The sequence below is a fragment of the Sprattus sprattus genome (assembly GCF_963457725.1).
Source record: "Sprattus sprattus genome assembly, chromosome: 5".
Lineage (NCBI taxonomy): Eukaryota > Metazoa > Chordata > Actinopteri > Clupeiformes > Clupeidae > Sprattus > Sprattus sprattus.
Genome location: NC_137924.1, coordinates 26,243,323 through 26,261,052, shown reverse-complemented (window position 1 = coordinate 26,261,052; position 17,730 = coordinate 26,243,323). Strand labels below are relative to the sequence as shown.

The following is a 17,730-nucleotide window of genomic DNA, read 5'->3' as shown; positions in this document are numbered from 1 at the left end:
TGCTGGGATTGACATAACTGCTGGTGGCTGCAGTGACGTCCATAATTATAGGGCACAGGAGGGACCTATTCATCTGTACTGAGTTTTTCTTTATTACTACTGTCTACACGTAACCTCCCTGAACCCTCACCTATTAGGTGTGACAGAGGAGAGGATTTGTCCAGTTCAAACCAGTTCAATACATACACACACGCACGCACGCACGCACACATGCATGCTTTATATTTTTCACCTGAGGTGAAAATCAAGTGTGAGTGAAGGAATGCTGAGAGGAATGAGCTCAGACCACCCCAGATAAGAACAGCCCAGAGGGTCGAGTCTGCCACCTTCACAGTCATAACTCTTGTGTGTGTGTGCATGTGTGTGAGAGAGTTAACTCTCTCGTGCAGATGGCCTACAGCAGTCTCTTAAGTAAGATGTGATGATGCAATCTATTATTACATGCATGTTATTAGACATGTGACCTGAAGATGTTTGGGTGTTATCTCTGAGACTAAATCTTGTTGAAGAACTGATGCGTGTCTGTGACATGGCTTCTCTCTGCTTAACATAATGACAAGCCTAGCTAGTTGAGAGTCAGTTGACTGTTAGATCAGCTGATCAGGTTTTAGGTCAGCTGATTGATGTATATATATTTTCTTAGGATGCATGTTTTGTAGGTGGGGATTCGTCAAGAGTGGACAGATTTAATCATAAATTGCAGCTGACCTCGATACTAGTTCAGTCACAAAGAATGTTTTCTTTCAGCTGACAGAGCATTTTTTGTTTATTGCGGCAGGAAACAATGTTGTTATCAGGTGACCGCAAAGCCTCCACTACGAAAAGATGCAAATTCACAGATAAAAAGTAGGCTGTGACACTTCCTATGATCCTTCATTAACAAAGGAGAACCACGCCGTCCTGCCCTGGCTTTGAGATGTAGATGTCTCAGTTTTCATTTGTGTCAGACAGAAACTGTAGTCTGTGGCCTAAGTCACTACCAGGTATGTCTTGATAGTAGCTGTGTTATCTCACTGTCATGTAAATGATTTTAGAGATACTGGATGGATCACTATTATCGCTTTACTTTGTGTGGTTACATGTTAGCGTTAGGGACCATGCTTGTGGTCACCCACACAATGTAGACCCTGGTAACTTATTGGTTCCATCATTCCACAAAGAAACTTTGGCTCTGAGGTTCCATCAGCCAAAAGGAATTTCACTTTTAATTATTAAGAATTTCATAAAACTTCATGACAATATTGAGCAGCAGTATTTCAGTTTATGTAATGTCTGCGGTAAAGCATCCTTTTTTTCTGGTCAAAACATTAAAGTGCCTGTGGCCGACATTTGAAGAAGCCTTAAGAAAGACCTACAGGGCAAATACAACCCCATAGATAATCTTGTCAATAAACTGGCTGAAGTCACAGCCTAGCTATTTATGAGAGGGTACATCAAGGATCCATTAATTATTTATAAACATCCATGAGTTTTACAAGGTGTCTTCTTACTGAAAGGACAGAATGAAGAATTCTGTATAATTTGAATATGTTAATTGAGGAAATAATAATGTATTGTTTTCATTGACACAGAAACATTGGGGTCAGTGAGGACTACATGTATAGGGAACCTGAACTTTATGAAGATGTGCAATGACTAAAAGATGTGCATTGCTCTAAACACAACACTGCTGTATATTTATCATGGGAACCAAACAACAACTGACACACACACACAAAGACATTTGACTTTTCAAGTTGAAGAAAATGCACAGGTACATAAGAAGCTGAGATGTAGGTGAAGAATGTGGTCTAACCTGGTGTTTGGTGAAGCCCTCACCTTTTCCTCTGATGTGCAAAGCCTCCCCGCTTAACAGCACACTGAGACATTGAAGGAGGTCCGCTAGGGCCAACCTCATAACCCTTCAGGGGAAGCTTGACATCTACAGTGTGTTCACAAACAGGTAATAGTAGGTTGCCCAAAAGACCCATGTTCGTATCTTGAACAAAAATTCTCGAGTCACATATTGACCCCCAAGGCATTTTAAAGTGAACAGCGCTATTACGGTCTTGCGTCTAACAAAAAAAGTGAATACAATAGATTTAAACTGTTTATCTGTTTAATCTTTTTTTTTTTTTTTACCGAACAAACAACTGTCAGTCATTCTGTAAAGACCTTGTCACTGTCACTGAATCAAACACACACACGCACACAGGCAACCCCTCAACCATGCCTACACACACAAGTATGGTCCAGGATGGAGCTTTGAGAGGGAGCCAGCAGTGGAAAGTGGATCACCTGAGAAAGCACACTGTTGTCCCTGGTCATTACTGCGGAGGAAAGGCCTCTTTTCACGGTTCTCCCTCTGCCCCAGCCTGGCTGCCGTCTCGCAACAGTGAGATAACGGACTCGTTGTTGCCCCCAAAAAAAGAAAGAACAAAGACCACCCTGTCCCCCTCCACCACTCCCCATCCTAAACACTCTTCCCTCCTCTCTCTGCTCCCTCTGTGTTCGAGCTTTGATTTCACCTGGTCCGGCCAGTGGATATCCGTAACCTCAGGTAATCGGAGTGGTAGGTAGACCCTGTCCTGGCACAGTGGCCAACCCCCCCCCCCCCCCTCCCCACTCCAGAGTGCCTTCCCATTATCCTACCGATACAGAATCAGATGATTGGCGAAACCCAATATGGTGGGAGATGCTTTAGCGACGTGCTAATGGGATGAAAAGGGACGGGGTTGGGCCCTAAGTGATGGACAAATGGACAGGAAGAGGTTTGGTTCTTGAGTCAGGGCCATGATTATGGAGGGTAAATGCAGAAGGAAGATGTTTTCATCATTTTCTGCCTCTGTGTCTGATTTTTTTTCCAGGATGGAATCATCTCAGTGGAGGACATAGACCTGGTGATGACCGAAGGACTGGGCATGCGTTACGCCTTCATTGGTCCGGTTGAGACTATGCACCTCAATGCACCACAAGGCATGTCAAGAGTCCTCAATTTTAAACATAACAACAGTTCTGTGGGTACAAGATCTTAGAGACTACTCACTCCACTCTTTACTCTGTGTCAACATAAAAAGTTTAATAGTTTTGGTAATTGCTATTATTATTATTATTATTATTATTATTATTAGTAGTAGTAGTAGTAGTAGTAGTAGTAGTAGTACTACTATTATTTATTTATGTATTGGACCAGTATTTTTGAATAGTTGTTTTATAATGCTCTGTTTCCTAGAGTTTATTTATGCATATGTTATATTTCAAAAAACTATAACCATAGCCAACAAAAATACCAAACTATTTTGTCACATTTAGACCATGTGCCTCACATGTCCTGTGCATATGCAGCTGTGCGTGACGGAGCTAACAGGCATGTGTGACAGGGTAAACAAGCACGTTATTATCAGAGGATGTGCTACGTATATATATATATGTGTTTTGTGTGGGTTTTGGGGGGGGGGGGCGACCTCACAGACATGGTGAATATCAGAAGACAGTGTGAAATCTGGAGAATGACCGTGGGCCTGCGGATTGGTCTGGCCATGTGAGGGAGGGCACAGATGAATGGATGGCCTCACGTTGACACGCTGGTTCCAAGGATAATGCCAAATGTTTCAGAGGGTTCCAAGCATTGCCATTTTGCAGCTTGCGTTCTTGTTTTTGGAACACTTGACAAAATGTTTTTTTTTTTTTTTTGGTGTGTTAAGCAAACCTCTTATTTTGCCCTGGAATGTCAGGAGAGAGGGAGGCTTCAGAGTGTACAGGCCGTGACCGTTTGTAGATAAAAACTCTCATGTCATGCTTGGAGACTTTCCCCTCCGGCATGAACAAGCATCCTTTTAAACTCAACCATTGGAAGAGGCTGCACCCGGCACTGATTAGTCATTCCATGTGTTGGACAAAAAAGAAAAACAATAATGAAACAAACCTGTCCACTGTCCACGTTAGGAATGCACAATGAGCTTTTCTGTTTTACTTATTGTTGATCGGCAAAGAGGCATGTGATTTTGAAGTCTACCATTTCCACCTGGCATTTTTGAGAGCATGTCATGACTTGGCAAGGCATACCTGAAGGCTATATATTAAGTAAATCTCGCCTCTTCTGTTTCATAACTTAATTAACACTGTAACAACTGTTAAGAACATAAAAGTGGATTTTAAGTAAGGTGGCAGGGTGGACATGACACACATCTTTGAACACGCGCTCTGCAATCTGTAAACGGATATACTTTACGTAAAATTACCCTTATGACACAGGACCATATAATCAAGCCTCTATAACTGATACAATATAACAAACAAATATGTTTTCCCCCCCAATCCCTTATTGGCATTTTTATTCAATATTTCTGTATTAATGGGATATTTGGCTCATTAGAAGTAAAATATGGATGTCAAGGAAAAACAATGCTTTTCAAATGTACACTTTTATCCTAGTTAGAATGGTTACAATGTTGAACCAAATTATTTTAAGACACAAAAACAATGGGTGTGATTCTCTCATCTCTGTAGGTCTAGAGGACTATCTTGAGCGCTATCGCGTGGGCATGAAGAGAGTGCTGTCATCCTTTGGGCCTATACCTGAGTTCGCTGGAGAGGAAGCTGCGCTGGTCAACAAAGTATGTGTGGATGTGCATAGTTTCATTTAGTGTTTATCAGGTTTTTCCTCACAGCCTGAAAGTTTAGGGTAAAAAAGCAACCTTAATAGCCTACATTGTACACAAGGATGACCTCAGATTATTTTTGTAGACTACTTGTAAATATGGATAGAAGTACTAATAACGTATAAGTGATAACTTACAAGCACTAAATTGAAGTTCAGATGAAAATATCCTGAAAGACACCGTCCCTTTGTGTGCTGCTCCTCCACAGGAGATCTGTGAACTCATCCCCGCTGACCAGGAACACCTCTCAGCCAGGAGAGAGAGGAGGGACAAACTCCTGATGGCCCTTGCCAAGCTGAAGAAATGAGCTAACGCTGCACCCCTGATGACCTCCAGGGCAGGGGGAGCACTGGGGAGGGCGGAGGGAGGAGGCGGGAGGGAGGGTGCAGGTCTCGGAACAGAATTCCGCCGGAGCCCTCCTGGTCAACCCGACTGTGGACCAGAATGCAGGGTGCTCTGCCCTCTCAGTGATATCAAAACTAGCCTTCAGGGAAGCCTGCCAAAAGTGCTCTTTGGCAGAGAGATCTAACCACAAAATGAAATCTGAGTCAATTGCAGGTACATGGCCAAGCACTGAAATGAATTGGATAGATTTAATGAAGCGATTACAGTGATTCATTATGTTCTTAGTATGATTCATTGTTACGCTGACTTTTTCATGAAAATGTATAAATAGATTTAAATAAATAATCATGGCCTTAGCTTGGTCAGTCTGTTGTGATTTTTGAGCAGAGTAAAGCTATTTCTTTCAATCCATTTTAAACACCAAGTTGGTTCAGTTGGGTTTCATCTGTACAATCAGAATCGCAATTTATTTGTGGCAAATACTATTATCAGTGGTGTAGTGGTCCCGGGAGAAGTGGGTATACTCTTAACTATTTTTTAAGCAGCCCATACACCACAGGATAAACGCCTTGTTTTGAGAAGTGGGTATACTCCATGCTGACAGAAAAAGAAGTGGGTATACTCCATATACCTGCATATACCCCTGACTACACCACTGCTGATTATATATTATAACCTCAAGTCTTGATTACACTTTCTTTGGCACAGAAGTTCAATGCATTTCATATAGTTGTTTATAGCTGTTATTCCATTTATTTTATTTATGTATGTTATATATAATACATGATATATGAATATAATGATTTGAATAATAATGTTAAATAACAAAATCTATTTAACTCGTCCAAATAAGCCACTGAAACCTCGATATCAGAGAACTGTTCAGCGACACCCACCAAAGAGATACATTATTTAACTTCTGTAATGCTGAAGGAGCAATTTTCCACAATATTCTTGAAGTATTTCACCTTGGAATTGTTTGAACGAAACTTCTACCGGATGTGACTCCGTAGCTGTGCTGAGGAGTGGGGGCTCCACCCCTCATGCTCATCCTCAAGACAAAAATCAGGTGCACACCGAGAACGGAGCTCAGACGCCGTCTTGTCACGCAAGTTCCCACTAATACAGCGGGCTTAAAACATCATTTGTGGGGCAAAAACAACACCGTTTTTGCCGATGGAGGCCTTTTAATATCTTTCTTACTGAGTGAGTACAATCTTCATATTTATAAATAGGCAAACTATTTAAAAACAAGCACTTTCTCCGATTGCTTATGAACTCTGACTTAACTCTCTATTCAACTCTACCTAACCGATTCTGAAGTAGCCCTTAATTCCATCGTCTGGTATCTATGGCTTTTGACTATTAAGTGGCCGACAGTACTGTTTAGTTTTAATCGCACACAATTTGGATTGATTCAATTCTCCACTATCTCAAGTGTTAGTGATTAGGCTACGATGGGAACACTTTAGTTGAAGCCTGTAATCCCTATCTCAGAATATTCAAAAGCTACCTAACTTGTTAGGTCCACTGCCAATAACATGAACTGATCAGTTAGTTTGCATCTTTGACATGTTTAGGCTTTATATTATGTTTGGTAAATAAGATTTAGAATATATTAATTTAATTTAGTGTAATGGTTTGAAAATTGGTCAGGTAAATTGGGCATTGTTTCTGTTTTGTGTTTGTTAACATAGGGAGGGCACCCCCTGACATATATTAGGTTAAACTGAACTGGTAGTGATTTGGTTTTCAGAGTTAATCTGTATGACTGTTCATGCAAAATTTGTTACTGGGTCGAAGTTGTCTCTGGTGTTGATTTTTGAGTCATAGAGAGCAGTGATGCCACCAAAAAAGTTATTTTAATTACTGACTTTGTTCTGGCAAAATACTAAATATATATAACATGACAGAGAAGCTACAGGGCTAAGACTGTGTATATGTATTTGTACAGCTTTGCTACTTAGATTGTATTTTAGGTTACTCTATTTAGTTTTTCTATTTCTTATGTAAAGTAGTATTTATTTTTACACAAGGTCTATATTGCTCTTAGCTTGACTGTTCTCTCCCTTGTACATCGCTTTGGACAAAATAGTGTGCTAAATGACTTAATGTAACATGGCTCTCTGTGTGCAGGTGGCCTGAAGAAAATTAACCAATATGAGCTGGGGGGCATTGTATGCCCAGCTGGGTGGCGTGAACAAGCACTCCACCAGCCTTGGCAAGATATGGCTGTCTGTCCTCTTCATTTTCCGCATCACCATCCTGGTGCTGGCTGCCGAGAGCGTCTGGGGAGACGAGCAGGCGGACTTCACCTGCAACACGCAGCAGCCCGGCTGCAAGAACGTCTGCTACGACCACTTCTTCCCCGTCTCACACATACGCCTCTGGTGCCTGCAGCTGATCTTCGTCTCCACGCCGGCGCTCCTGGTGGCCATGCACGTCACCTACCGCAAGCGTGGCGTCAAGAAGGACCTCATGGCCGCGCGGGGAGACAAAGCCAACGAGGGCGACCTGGAGAGCCTAAAGAGGAGGAGGCTGCCCATCACTGGCCCCCTCTGGTGGACGTACACCAGCAGCTTGTTCTTCCGTCTGATCTTTGAGGCAGGCTTCATGTACGCCCTCTACTTTCTCTACGATGGCTTCCACATGCCCAGGCTGGTGAAGTGCGAGCAGTGGCCCTGTCCCAACAAGGTGGACTGCTTCATCTCGCGCCCCACGGAGAAGACTGTGTTCACCATCTTCATGGTGGGCTCCTCGTCCATCTGCATAGTGCTTAACGTGGCGGAGCTGGGCTATCTGATCGTCAAGGCCCTGATGAGGTGCTCGGCACGCATGCAACGGAAGAAGCACACCTACACTCACCCAGAAAACGCGTCCAAAGACAAGGCTTACTTGCAGAACAAAAAGAATGAGATGTTACTGTCGTCCTCTACTGACTCTAGCACTGGCAAGGCAGTCTAAGCCCCAGCAACATGACCTTTGCCCCCTGAAGTAGAGGCCACCGTGGATTACATGAAAGTATTCAGTATTTTAATATTTTGGAGGTTTTCTTTTTGTTGTTTTTTTTTAAATTTTATTTCCCATTTATATTTGAATTTACAAGTGCCAGATTTGGAGACCACATGAAAGTTTAATCAACTTTGTTACTTTTAGCTTCATCTTCTGTGTAGATGGAGTGCATGTATTTAGACAAGCAGTCAATGTGGTTATGTGGTTTACATGAAATGAAGGTAATTTGTATAATAAGCCACCCCACACCCCCACCCCAAGTTACATGAGCCTGAAAGCAGGCATGTGAAATGGACTTGCAGTGGCACCTAGTGGTAAATATCAGACATTATCATTTTACAACAGTGTAGTGTTGTTGTTAGAGAAGGTCCATTGCCAACTGACTTAAGACGTTGTCATAGAAAAACAAAGCTTCTTTCCATCATTTGATGTGTGTTGCATACTGAAATGCATAAATAGTCTGCCTTAGAGTTTGCCAGGAATCTGTACAAATAATTTGAAAGATATACATCAGTTTCTTGGGCATGATATGTTCTGTTAAGGTTCTGGTTGTTCAAGATATCCTTCAAAGACTTTGCCAGTTCTGTAATTTATTTGAGTCTAACTCCAAAGAAGTATTTAGTTTCATTAATAAACTAAAACGTGGCATTAGTGCATGTGTTAAATGCAGTTTGTATGTGCCATAGCCTTAAAATAATGAAGACTGTGAGATCTCCATTTCAGCTTTTATTGCAGAAGAGGGAAAACATTCCAAAATATAGACACTTGTTATTTCATCAGGTGAAGCTGGCCACATCTTAGTAATCCTAGTGAGTTCCATCAGTTTTAACAAATTAACATATAGTTATTTAGTCTTAAGGCTTGAGGTCAGAAATGTCAAAGACGTATCATCTGTGAGTTAAAGGTACCGTTTACCATGCTCAATCTATTTTCTCGAATTGAGTTGGGCTACTTGTTGCACAGTTGTCCTATTAGTCGGGCCACGGCAATTGCAACATGTTGCCTTAAGAAGAAAGGTAGGCTACTGCCTGCACCCTGCTCAGGCGGCTGCGGATCACTTTTCAGGCCGTTTATTTTAGCCGCTGCACTTGCACGCTACCATGTGTGTTTCCTTGAGCGCTTGTCACAATTCGGAATAGGCCATGGAAAATGCATGACTGGAAATAACGCTGCACTATGCTACATAAAATGGAAATTATTCTCCCGCCACCCAGAGTCTTAATAGTGACACCTGTGGTGGGAACCGATGAATTGTTCACGTAAGCTATCAGGTATGTCTGTTATTGCGAGCAATTGCTTGCTCGTTTTACAACCGTTTAGCCTACTCCAGTAAGAGCGACTTTTATTTCGTTTGATTCACTTTTCTTTAAATGATAATACAATGGATAATCTGGAAAAGGGTAGGCCCACATTGAGGTTACACAAATACTGAGACTGTCATACATTTGTAGCGTAGCTTAAAGAGAGAAACAATCAAATCCCATTACATTTTTAAATCAGAATGCATTGATGACCTAAATGAAGGAGGCCATGACGTTTTGTATGTATGACTGTTAGTTGCACTGCATTTTAATCTGCATTTCGCTCTGCCATAGAATCATGTCTACAATTAAATGAGAAAGAAGAACAAAATGTTTACCTGTGTGTCTGTGATTGATGTGCTTGACTGCATTAGGGGCTGTCCATTTGTTTGGGAAGATCTCGCTTTGCTCTCCCCTTGTCCAACCGGGAGAGCGCTGTGTGTTTCGGTATGGTATACACTCTCAGAAGTTGAACTCTAGCCTTCATTATTCAATTGTTTACAGTAACCTCTAATATTAAACCTAGTATTTTCCAATATTTTGCCAGAGGGAACCTGCTGTCTAACTACATCAATCAGCCTTGCCACTTCAAGCACGCAATGTGCCTTAAACAGTTCTGTTTAAAAAAAAAAGTAAAATAGTTCACTTTTATAAACAGTCAAATTAAGAACATAAAATTGATATATTTGAGAGTCGGTGGATATTTGAAGCTTGGATTGGCAGGGGCGTGGCGTGCGCTTGTTCAGGTTGATGACTTTGAATTCACTCATGCATGGCCACACAATGTGACAGTCGCGATGGCTGGGACCGGGAGGCAGCTGCGTTTCGCGAAACCCAATCTCCACGTTGAATTCGCTATGAAAAAATAACTTTTCTTGCGCAAGTTTGGCCTCGAATCTACGGGCGAAGAAGTTTGTTCATGAATAAGTTGTCTGGCTGCTTTCAAAAGTTTGGTAAACTGGCAGAGCTGCCAGGATTTGGGAACAGGGGAGAGGGGAGGGCTCCAGCTACCTTGGGAAGTCTGTATACTATCCAGCGCACTCAAAATATGGCACCAGTGGCGGCCGGATATTTCTTTCAATAGATAACTTTGGCAACTGCAGTTTAAGGTATGATTGAGATAGGTGCATTCTTTTTCTCACATAACACCCTGGACAGCAAAAGGCGAAGCTGTCGTCACAGCTTGCTAATAGGCCAGCAACTTTCAAAATTGCTTTAAGTTATGGAAAAAAAATGTTATGGACCCCTCAGCTATAATGGTCATTTGACAAAAGGTTTCTCACAAAGGCTGTTTGCCTCAATGGTACAAATGGACTCAAAAGAAATCTGGCACCTTCCGTATATTGTTAGAGTAACACATTCACAGTCATTGCATATCAATTTCCAAATTTAGATATACAACTGACAAGTACGATGTGATAGGCCGAGATCAGATTAAATTCCTTCGTGTTAACCAGCTGTCACCAAGACAGAAAATTACATGTAAAACTGTAGTTTCACAATACAATAGAGTCCACCGACCAAACAATGACTGCATGTACACATGGTAGGCTACAACTCTACATTTCGTACAGTAGTTGTAGCTACTGTAGTTACAGATTGCCGTAACTGTAACTCAATATCCGTTTTAGCATACAAAATATCATTAGTTAAAGACCTCCCAATCAAGAAAGTCTGAGGCGATTTAATCTACAAATTAGGTTTACTCAACCTTTGGATCAGCATTTCCGATTCTGATGAGAGAAGCAATCGGTTTGTGGAGGAAGCAAAGTTCAATGTATTAAATGTAAGCAAAGATTAGTTTTTGCTTCAATATTATATTGCATTTTTTATTCATATGCCTGAACGCACATCTCTGTAAAACAGATTTGTTGCACGTCATTTAAGAAACTGTAACTGTTCACATGAATCCTTTAAAGTATGCTACAAAACTGCCTTACAGCAAAATATCTCCAATTGCCCTTGTGTTAATCTGTAAAATGGGCCAAAATTAAAACCAATAAATCATGAGAACGCACAAGGACAGCCAATATCAATAAACGCTTATTTTAGTTTCTAAGCCATTTGCTGAACAGCAACCTCAAATATCTCTATTTAATACGAATGTGTATGCTCTATAAACTGTTTTAATTTGCTTATTTTATTTTTCAGGTTTCTAACGCATATTGAACCTTAGTCGATGGATTTATTACCAACAACACAAGAGCATTTTTGTAAGTTCATCTTCGCTGCCTTTGCATGTGGTTTGCTCTAAATGACTGTTATAGTGCCAAGTTCATAGGCTGCTGCTTCTACCAAACTTGTAACACATTGAAACACAGAAGTAAGGAAATGCTAATTTTCCTATTGGTGGTTGCTCTGATGATAGGCTTTGCCAAAAGAATGAAAAGCAGTTTTTTCCCCCCTTCCAAAACAAATTGATTAAATGGATATTTTAGGATAAACAAGGGGATGCCATTATAATACAGATGTGAAAATGAAAACTAAAATAAGTTCTTCCTGCCATAGTTATTTCCATAAGGATAAAACCAACAGAATTGGAATTGATACACTTTGGTTATCAGTGCTTGCCATGTTTACAACATTTAGAGTTGTTTGGGTAGGGCAGGGGGCAGTTTTTGAATCCTGTATAAAATTTAGATTTGAAGTGGTTCAACTGTATCCTGTACACTGTGCTGTCCACTCCATGCTCACGGCTGTTTTTGAACATTATAATGTTGATCTCAGCACATGCCGGCTGAGCAGTGGAGCGAGCAGGTGAGAGCGTGTGTGTGTGTGAGAGAGAGAGAGAGTGCAGAGAAAAAGTGTGTGTGCGTGTCTGTGTGTACAAGAGTGTGTATGTGTGTATGTGCGTGTATGTGTATGACAGGAGAGCGAGAAAGAGTACGAGAGAGAAAGAGGGAGAGAGTTTGCTTACACGGTGCATGCCAGATTCATAGCAATCAGATGGATGGTTAAATAGGGGGTTTCACGAAATCCTTGAGCTTAGGTGACAGTTTTTTACGTAACTTGGTCCATTTCGGGTGATTCACAATTGGCTGTAATTTGGGATCGACTAGATTTTTTTCCTGTCCAAAACTGTGTGTTCCTTTCAGCAGAAAGACACCTATTGTTTGTTCAAAACTAACCAACCGGAATTTTTTTTTTTACACGTTGAAACTTTAAATGTTACCAGGGTTGGCGTTGAAAGTATGTATGAGTTATACAGACATATTTGTTAGCGTTGAGTGCTCTCTGTAACCGGTCACCGTTCTGTGTCCACTGCTCTTGCTCTCCGGGCCTGGTGTGTCTCGGCCACGAGGGAAACTATCAAGGCTGAGCCTGAAATATGTTGCTTGCTGTGTCTAAGCATATTCCTGTTTTGTGTTCACAGCTGTTGTTGTGTTTTGTGACAATTCCTGTCGTCCTCACATCCTTTTTCCCCCTTTCCTCTCCTCCATTGTCTCCTTTTCCCTTTCCTTCTTTCCCCCCCTCGCTGTGTTCACTACAGACTGTACTTTCTCCCTAGGCTAGAAATCGTGAAGCATGGGTGACTGGAGTTTTCTGGGGCGGCTGTTGGAGAATGCGCAGGAACACTCAACGGTGATCGGCAAGGTCTGGCTGACTGTCCTCTTCATCTTTAGGATCCTGGTGCTTGGGGCCGCCGCTGAGGAGGTGTGGGGGGACGAGCAGTCGGACTTCACCTGCAACACGCAGCAGCCCGGTTGCGAGAACGTCTGCTACGACGAGGCCTTCCCCATCTCACACATCCGCTTCTGGGTGCTACAAATTATCTTTGTGTCCACGCCCACTCTCATATACCTGGGCCATGTACTGCACATTGTTCGTATGGAGGAGAAGCGGAAAGAGAAGGAGGAGGAACAGCGAAAGGCCAGTAGACTCCAGGAGGAGAAAGAACTCCTTTACAGAAACGGAGGGGGAGGGGGGGCGAGAGGAGGGGGTGGCAGAGTTGTGAAAAAGGAGAAGCCACCAATCAGAGACGAGCACGGGAAAATCCGTATTAGGGGTGCGCTGTTACGCACCTATGTGTTCAACATCATATTTAAAACCCTATTTGAGGTGGGGTTTATTTTAGGTCAGTATTTCCTCTATGGCTTTCAGCTGACGCCCCTGTATAAGTGTGCACGGTGGCCTTGCCCCAACATCGTGGACTGCTTCATCTCCAGACCCACAGAAAAGACCATCTTCATCATATTTATGCTTGTGGTGGCTTGCGTGTCTCTTTTGCTGAATTTGTTAGAGATTTATCACCTTGGATGGAAGAAAGTCAAGCAAGGCATGACTAACGAGTTCGCACCCGACCGTGAGTTACTACCACTCCGGGAGGGTGCTGGGCCCGAGCCCGCAAGCTCTGGTCCCAGGACTGCTCCTCCCACCCTTAGCTACCCGCCGACCTACACAGACGTGACGTCGGGCAACTCGGCCTTCTTGCAGCCTGCGGTGGCGCCACCCTCGGCCGACTTCACTATGGATCCGCTCCACGAGGAGCTGCGCGAGCCCTCGCCTTTCTACATCAGCAACAACAACAACCACAGGCTGGCCGCTGAGCAGAACTGGGCCAACTTGGCCACCGAGCAGCAGACTCGGGAGATGAAGGCCACCTCCCCTTCCCCCTCCTCCTCCGCCTCCTCGTCCTCCTCCTCCTCCGCCTCTTGTGCTGACCACGAGCGGCAGCCCAAAGAGGCCGCCCTGCCCACCACCAGCCCCAGCTCGAGCGGCGGCGGCAGCTTGAGTGACGGCAAGAGTGAGCCGGAAGAAGGCCACGTCACCACCATGGTGGAGATGCACGAGCCGCCCCTCACGTTCACAGACCCGCGCCGGCTCAGCAGAGCCAGCAAGACCAGCAGTGTTAGAGCCAGGCCCAACGACCTGGCAGTTTAGTCGCCCCAATTATAAAATAAAAACCCCCCGCCCCCGCCCCACTACCCCCAGATTTTTTATATATAAACAAAATGCCAAAAAAATATTATTTAACAAGAAAAGAGGAAATGAGAGGCAGGTTGCTGGAACTAAAGAGATCTTGACAACAATTCCATATATCCTCTGGTGAGTTGTAGAGTAACTTGAATGAGTTTGGTGTCTCATGTGATGATTTTGTAAACACCGGTGAGTTTGTAATGAGTTTACTGACTGTGACTGTTAGACAGGTTGAACATATTACACAGGGTAACGGGATAAATGTCTTGATGTCTACATCTAGTTTTTTTTTTTTTCATTTTTTTTTTTTTTAAAGAGAACATTTCTCTAGTTGGGGTCATGTGATACATTCTGGAAATGTGAATTTCTGTGGTGTGCATGTCTTAATCAGGTAATTTAAATAATTTATTGAACACCGGATTGTCGTGGCCTGGTGTAACTGGGACAAACTGTTATGTCTTGATGTTGGTTAAAGAAATACAGAGGTTACACTAGTCATTAGGCTGTGATATGAAAATTGTTGAGAGGAAATTATAATGTGATTGCAAAGGCATCGAGATCTACTATTGCTTACCTGCTTCCAGTACTGGGATTTGTCATTGTTCGTCTTTTTCTGTGCTGTTGATGCAGTCCCATAAAGGAACGCTGTATCAGTCCATATCTCATGGTACAAAATCAGAATCTGTAAACCTGGAATACACGTTTGATGTTTGCAGTGTATCAGAAAAAAATACAAATCTAAAGAGAAACTAAATTCAGCAATGACATGTTTTTTTCTTTGGTAGTAACCATAACTCCAATCTGTTGACATGAATCTAAATCTCCAAGAATTAGCTTGACCAAAATTTTCGTGATTTGCATTTCCTGTCCTAGCTATCTCTATCTACCCTGTATCATCTTCATCTGTGAACTGCCATTAACGTCATCATTACGTTCTAAGAACACAAACTGACCTTAGAGACTAGGCTACAACTCACCACAGGCTTGCAGACAGTGCCACTGTCCAAGCTAGCTCCCTTACAAACTAACTAAAAACAAAATAGGCTTAAAAAGAAAAAACACTGGCTGCTGAATAAATGCCTTACCTGCACTTTTCATTGTCTAAAGAAAGGATATTTACTATGTTACAATGTTTGAGATGGTAATTGGTTTATTTTTTGCCATTCAAATGCGTAAAGTACTGAGACTGACGCTGACAATGAGAGCAGTAAGGCATGTATTTAAGCATGGACATGTTTTATGAAGATTGGAGTGAACTTCTCTGCGACCCACACAGTGACCCATGCAGTGACCCATGCAGACCTCTGTCTACTCTATGTCAAGGTCAAAAGTTTAAGTTAGGCTTGGAGACCACCCCACACTGTTTTTACATGTCCACTACACTAAGGTCACCTTTAGAACTGTCACAGTCGTGCCCACTGGGCACTGTGATTGCAGTTCCTGCCTCTGCATTTTGCTCTGCTGGTTAAAAGATTAATTTATCACAAAATAAAAACAAATATTAAAAAACTGGATAAGAAGAACAAGTAAATCTACTTACATGAATAATTACATCATCTTTTAATTTCTGTTGAGTATGACATAACTATTAGTATAAACATCTTAACAAATCACTGGAACAGAACTTAAAGGCTCTTGAAAATTAGGCTGACAACTTCATAACCCTAGGTTGATTTTGTCCTTTGGTTGAATATGACACCTTTCTAAAAGTAATCAAATTTGAAATTCAAACCAAAGTAAAAAAAAAAAAAGCTATGAACACTTTGATTTGAATTGAGAAGATTCAGTTTTGAGTATATAACTGTTCACTGCTGTCAAACGAAAGCAGTCACTTTTTAACTATCTACATGTAAAGAATAATTTATGGATGGGAGTACTTTCTCACATGTATCAGCTGTGCAACTTTAATTTACCATTTAATAGGTTTTATCCATATAACAGCTATAAAAACAGTATTTTGAAATTATTATTAAAATTGGTTTCCTGTAGTCAGTTTGTGGTTACAGTTATGCAGTGTACAAACGCAAAAAAACAACAAATGTCCAGATGCAAATACTGTATTAAGTCTGCGCCCATCTCTTCATTTGTATTGTTTTGTTTATTTATTTTTACGCAACCCCCCCCCCACCACCAATCTTACTGACTACTACCACTGTAGTAAGCAAAGGTATGCACTGTCCTCTGTCTAGAAGACATAAATATGTTATGTTCTTACTGTAATATGCTTTCTCAAATATCAAGCAAAACCAATGCACAGAACAACTACATACTTTAGGTAAGTACTTACTGAGCCTTTCTTAAAGCCCTTAAGGAGCTGGTATGTAGCATGGTGTTATAGGAAATAAGTTTGTGTTCAAGTATCTTGTAGTTGTCCAAATTCAGGTATGCTTCATCACAGTTTGCAGTCTGAAAGGGACATGTAATTAACATTTTTTTTCTCATCACACATACTTTAAACACTTATTATTTCCCAAACTATGCTCTCGATGAGAGACACATGCATATCTTTGCTTGTGACAGTGCCACATATACACGTCAGAAACATGCAATGTTTCCTGATGTATGTGAAATGTATCCCCCCCCCCCCCCCCCGCTTTTTTGTACTCAACATAGAATTGTGTGTTCTGTCAGTTTTTTTGGTTCTTAAAGTTTACATTTTAGTCAATAGATGATTTGCACATTTACGCAAAAACAACATGCTGTTCTATGAGGCTTATGCTAGGCGAGGGGAAATAAAACATCAGACCCTGCTAATTTTTATGATTGGCAGTGTTTATAATCCTTAAAGGAATATGTCTTACTATTAAACACAGCAGCTCTTCACATTAAAGACAGTATTATGAAACAAAAAAAAAAGAAAAAAAATGATTTTAATGGCTTGTAGAATATAATAATTTAAGTTTCTGATTTGTTGATTTTAGGACACTTAACCCCGGTCTGAGAGGAACTGCAGAAAGTTTGGATATTTATAAGGAGACAAACTGGGTTTAGAGACTGTGAGTATTTTCCGTGTGCTCACTTCAGTGTTCTCGCTACATTCCTGTGATTCTCTGGTGTTACAATGGTATTATAACGCCACACTAACGTTGAAAGAATGTTAGCTAGGTAGCTGAACCCCTCACCCCCAACCTCACTCCCTCACCCCTGTCCCCCCTCATCCCCAACCCCAAGCCCCTTGTGCCTAAAACACATTTTCATAATGATGTGTCTTTTTTTGAGTTGCCATGTAGCCAGTCACACTGGGATAAAACTGATTTCTTGAACTGTTGATATACTCATGCAGAGCGTGATTACAGTTGGCCAATCAGGGAGGAGGATCCACCTTCACATGCTCAGAACAGCAGCCTGTTTCAATGCTGTCTTAAGAGAAATGCCTTGTGTTACTGAATTTTGTAAGAACAAGTTGATGTAAATGTTCATTTACCTCAAATGTTTACAAAACTGTTACTAAATAAACTTTTTGTACCATATCCATCGTGCCTCTCCACTCGCCTCTTTAGCGTGGGTTTTAAACT

The 17,730-nt window shown here is 41.7% G+C and overlaps 3 protein-coding genes across 3 annotated transcripts in view; all 3 read left to right on the top strand.

The window, feature by feature from the left end:
• cryl1 (crystallin, lambda 1) overlaps nucleotides 1–4,989 on the top strand; it is a 13,664-nt gene extending 8,675 nt beyond the window's left edge. Inside the window, exons 6-8 of the mRNA XM_080839562.1 lie at nucleotides 2,847–2,955; nucleotides 4,489–4,595; nucleotides 4,849–4,989. Of these exons, the coding sequence (XP_080695688.1) occupies nucleotides 2,847–2,955; nucleotides 4,489–4,595; nucleotides 4,849–4,947 (315 nt within the window). The 3' untranslated portion in view covers nucleotides 4,948–4,989. The remainder of the gene's footprint in view (nucleotides 1–2,846; nucleotides 2,956–4,488; nucleotides 4,596–4,848) is intronic.
• Nucleotides 4,990–7,145: 2,156 nt separating this feature from the next.
• gjb8 (gap junction protein beta 8) lies at nucleotides 7,146–7,949 on the top strand (the record flags this gene model as incomplete). Its single annotated transcript, XM_080839903.1, has 1 exon — nucleotides 7,146–7,949. One exon carries the CDS (start codon nucleotides 7,146–7,148, stop codon nucleotides 7,947–7,949), a length of 804 nt encoding a protein of 267 aa, XP_080696029.1.
• Nucleotides 7,950–12,823: 4,874 nt separating this feature from the next.
• On the top strand, nucleotides 12,824–14,179 carry gja3 (gap junction protein, alpha 3; the record flags this gene model as incomplete). Its single annotated transcript, XM_080839420.1, has 1 exon — nucleotides 12,824–14,179. The coding sequence occupies one exon, from the start codon at nucleotides 12,824–12,826 to the stop codon at nucleotides 14,177–14,179; it is 1,356 nt and encodes a 451-aa protein (XP_080695546.1).
• Between the last annotated feature and the right edge of the window lie 3,551 nt (nucleotides 14,180–17,730).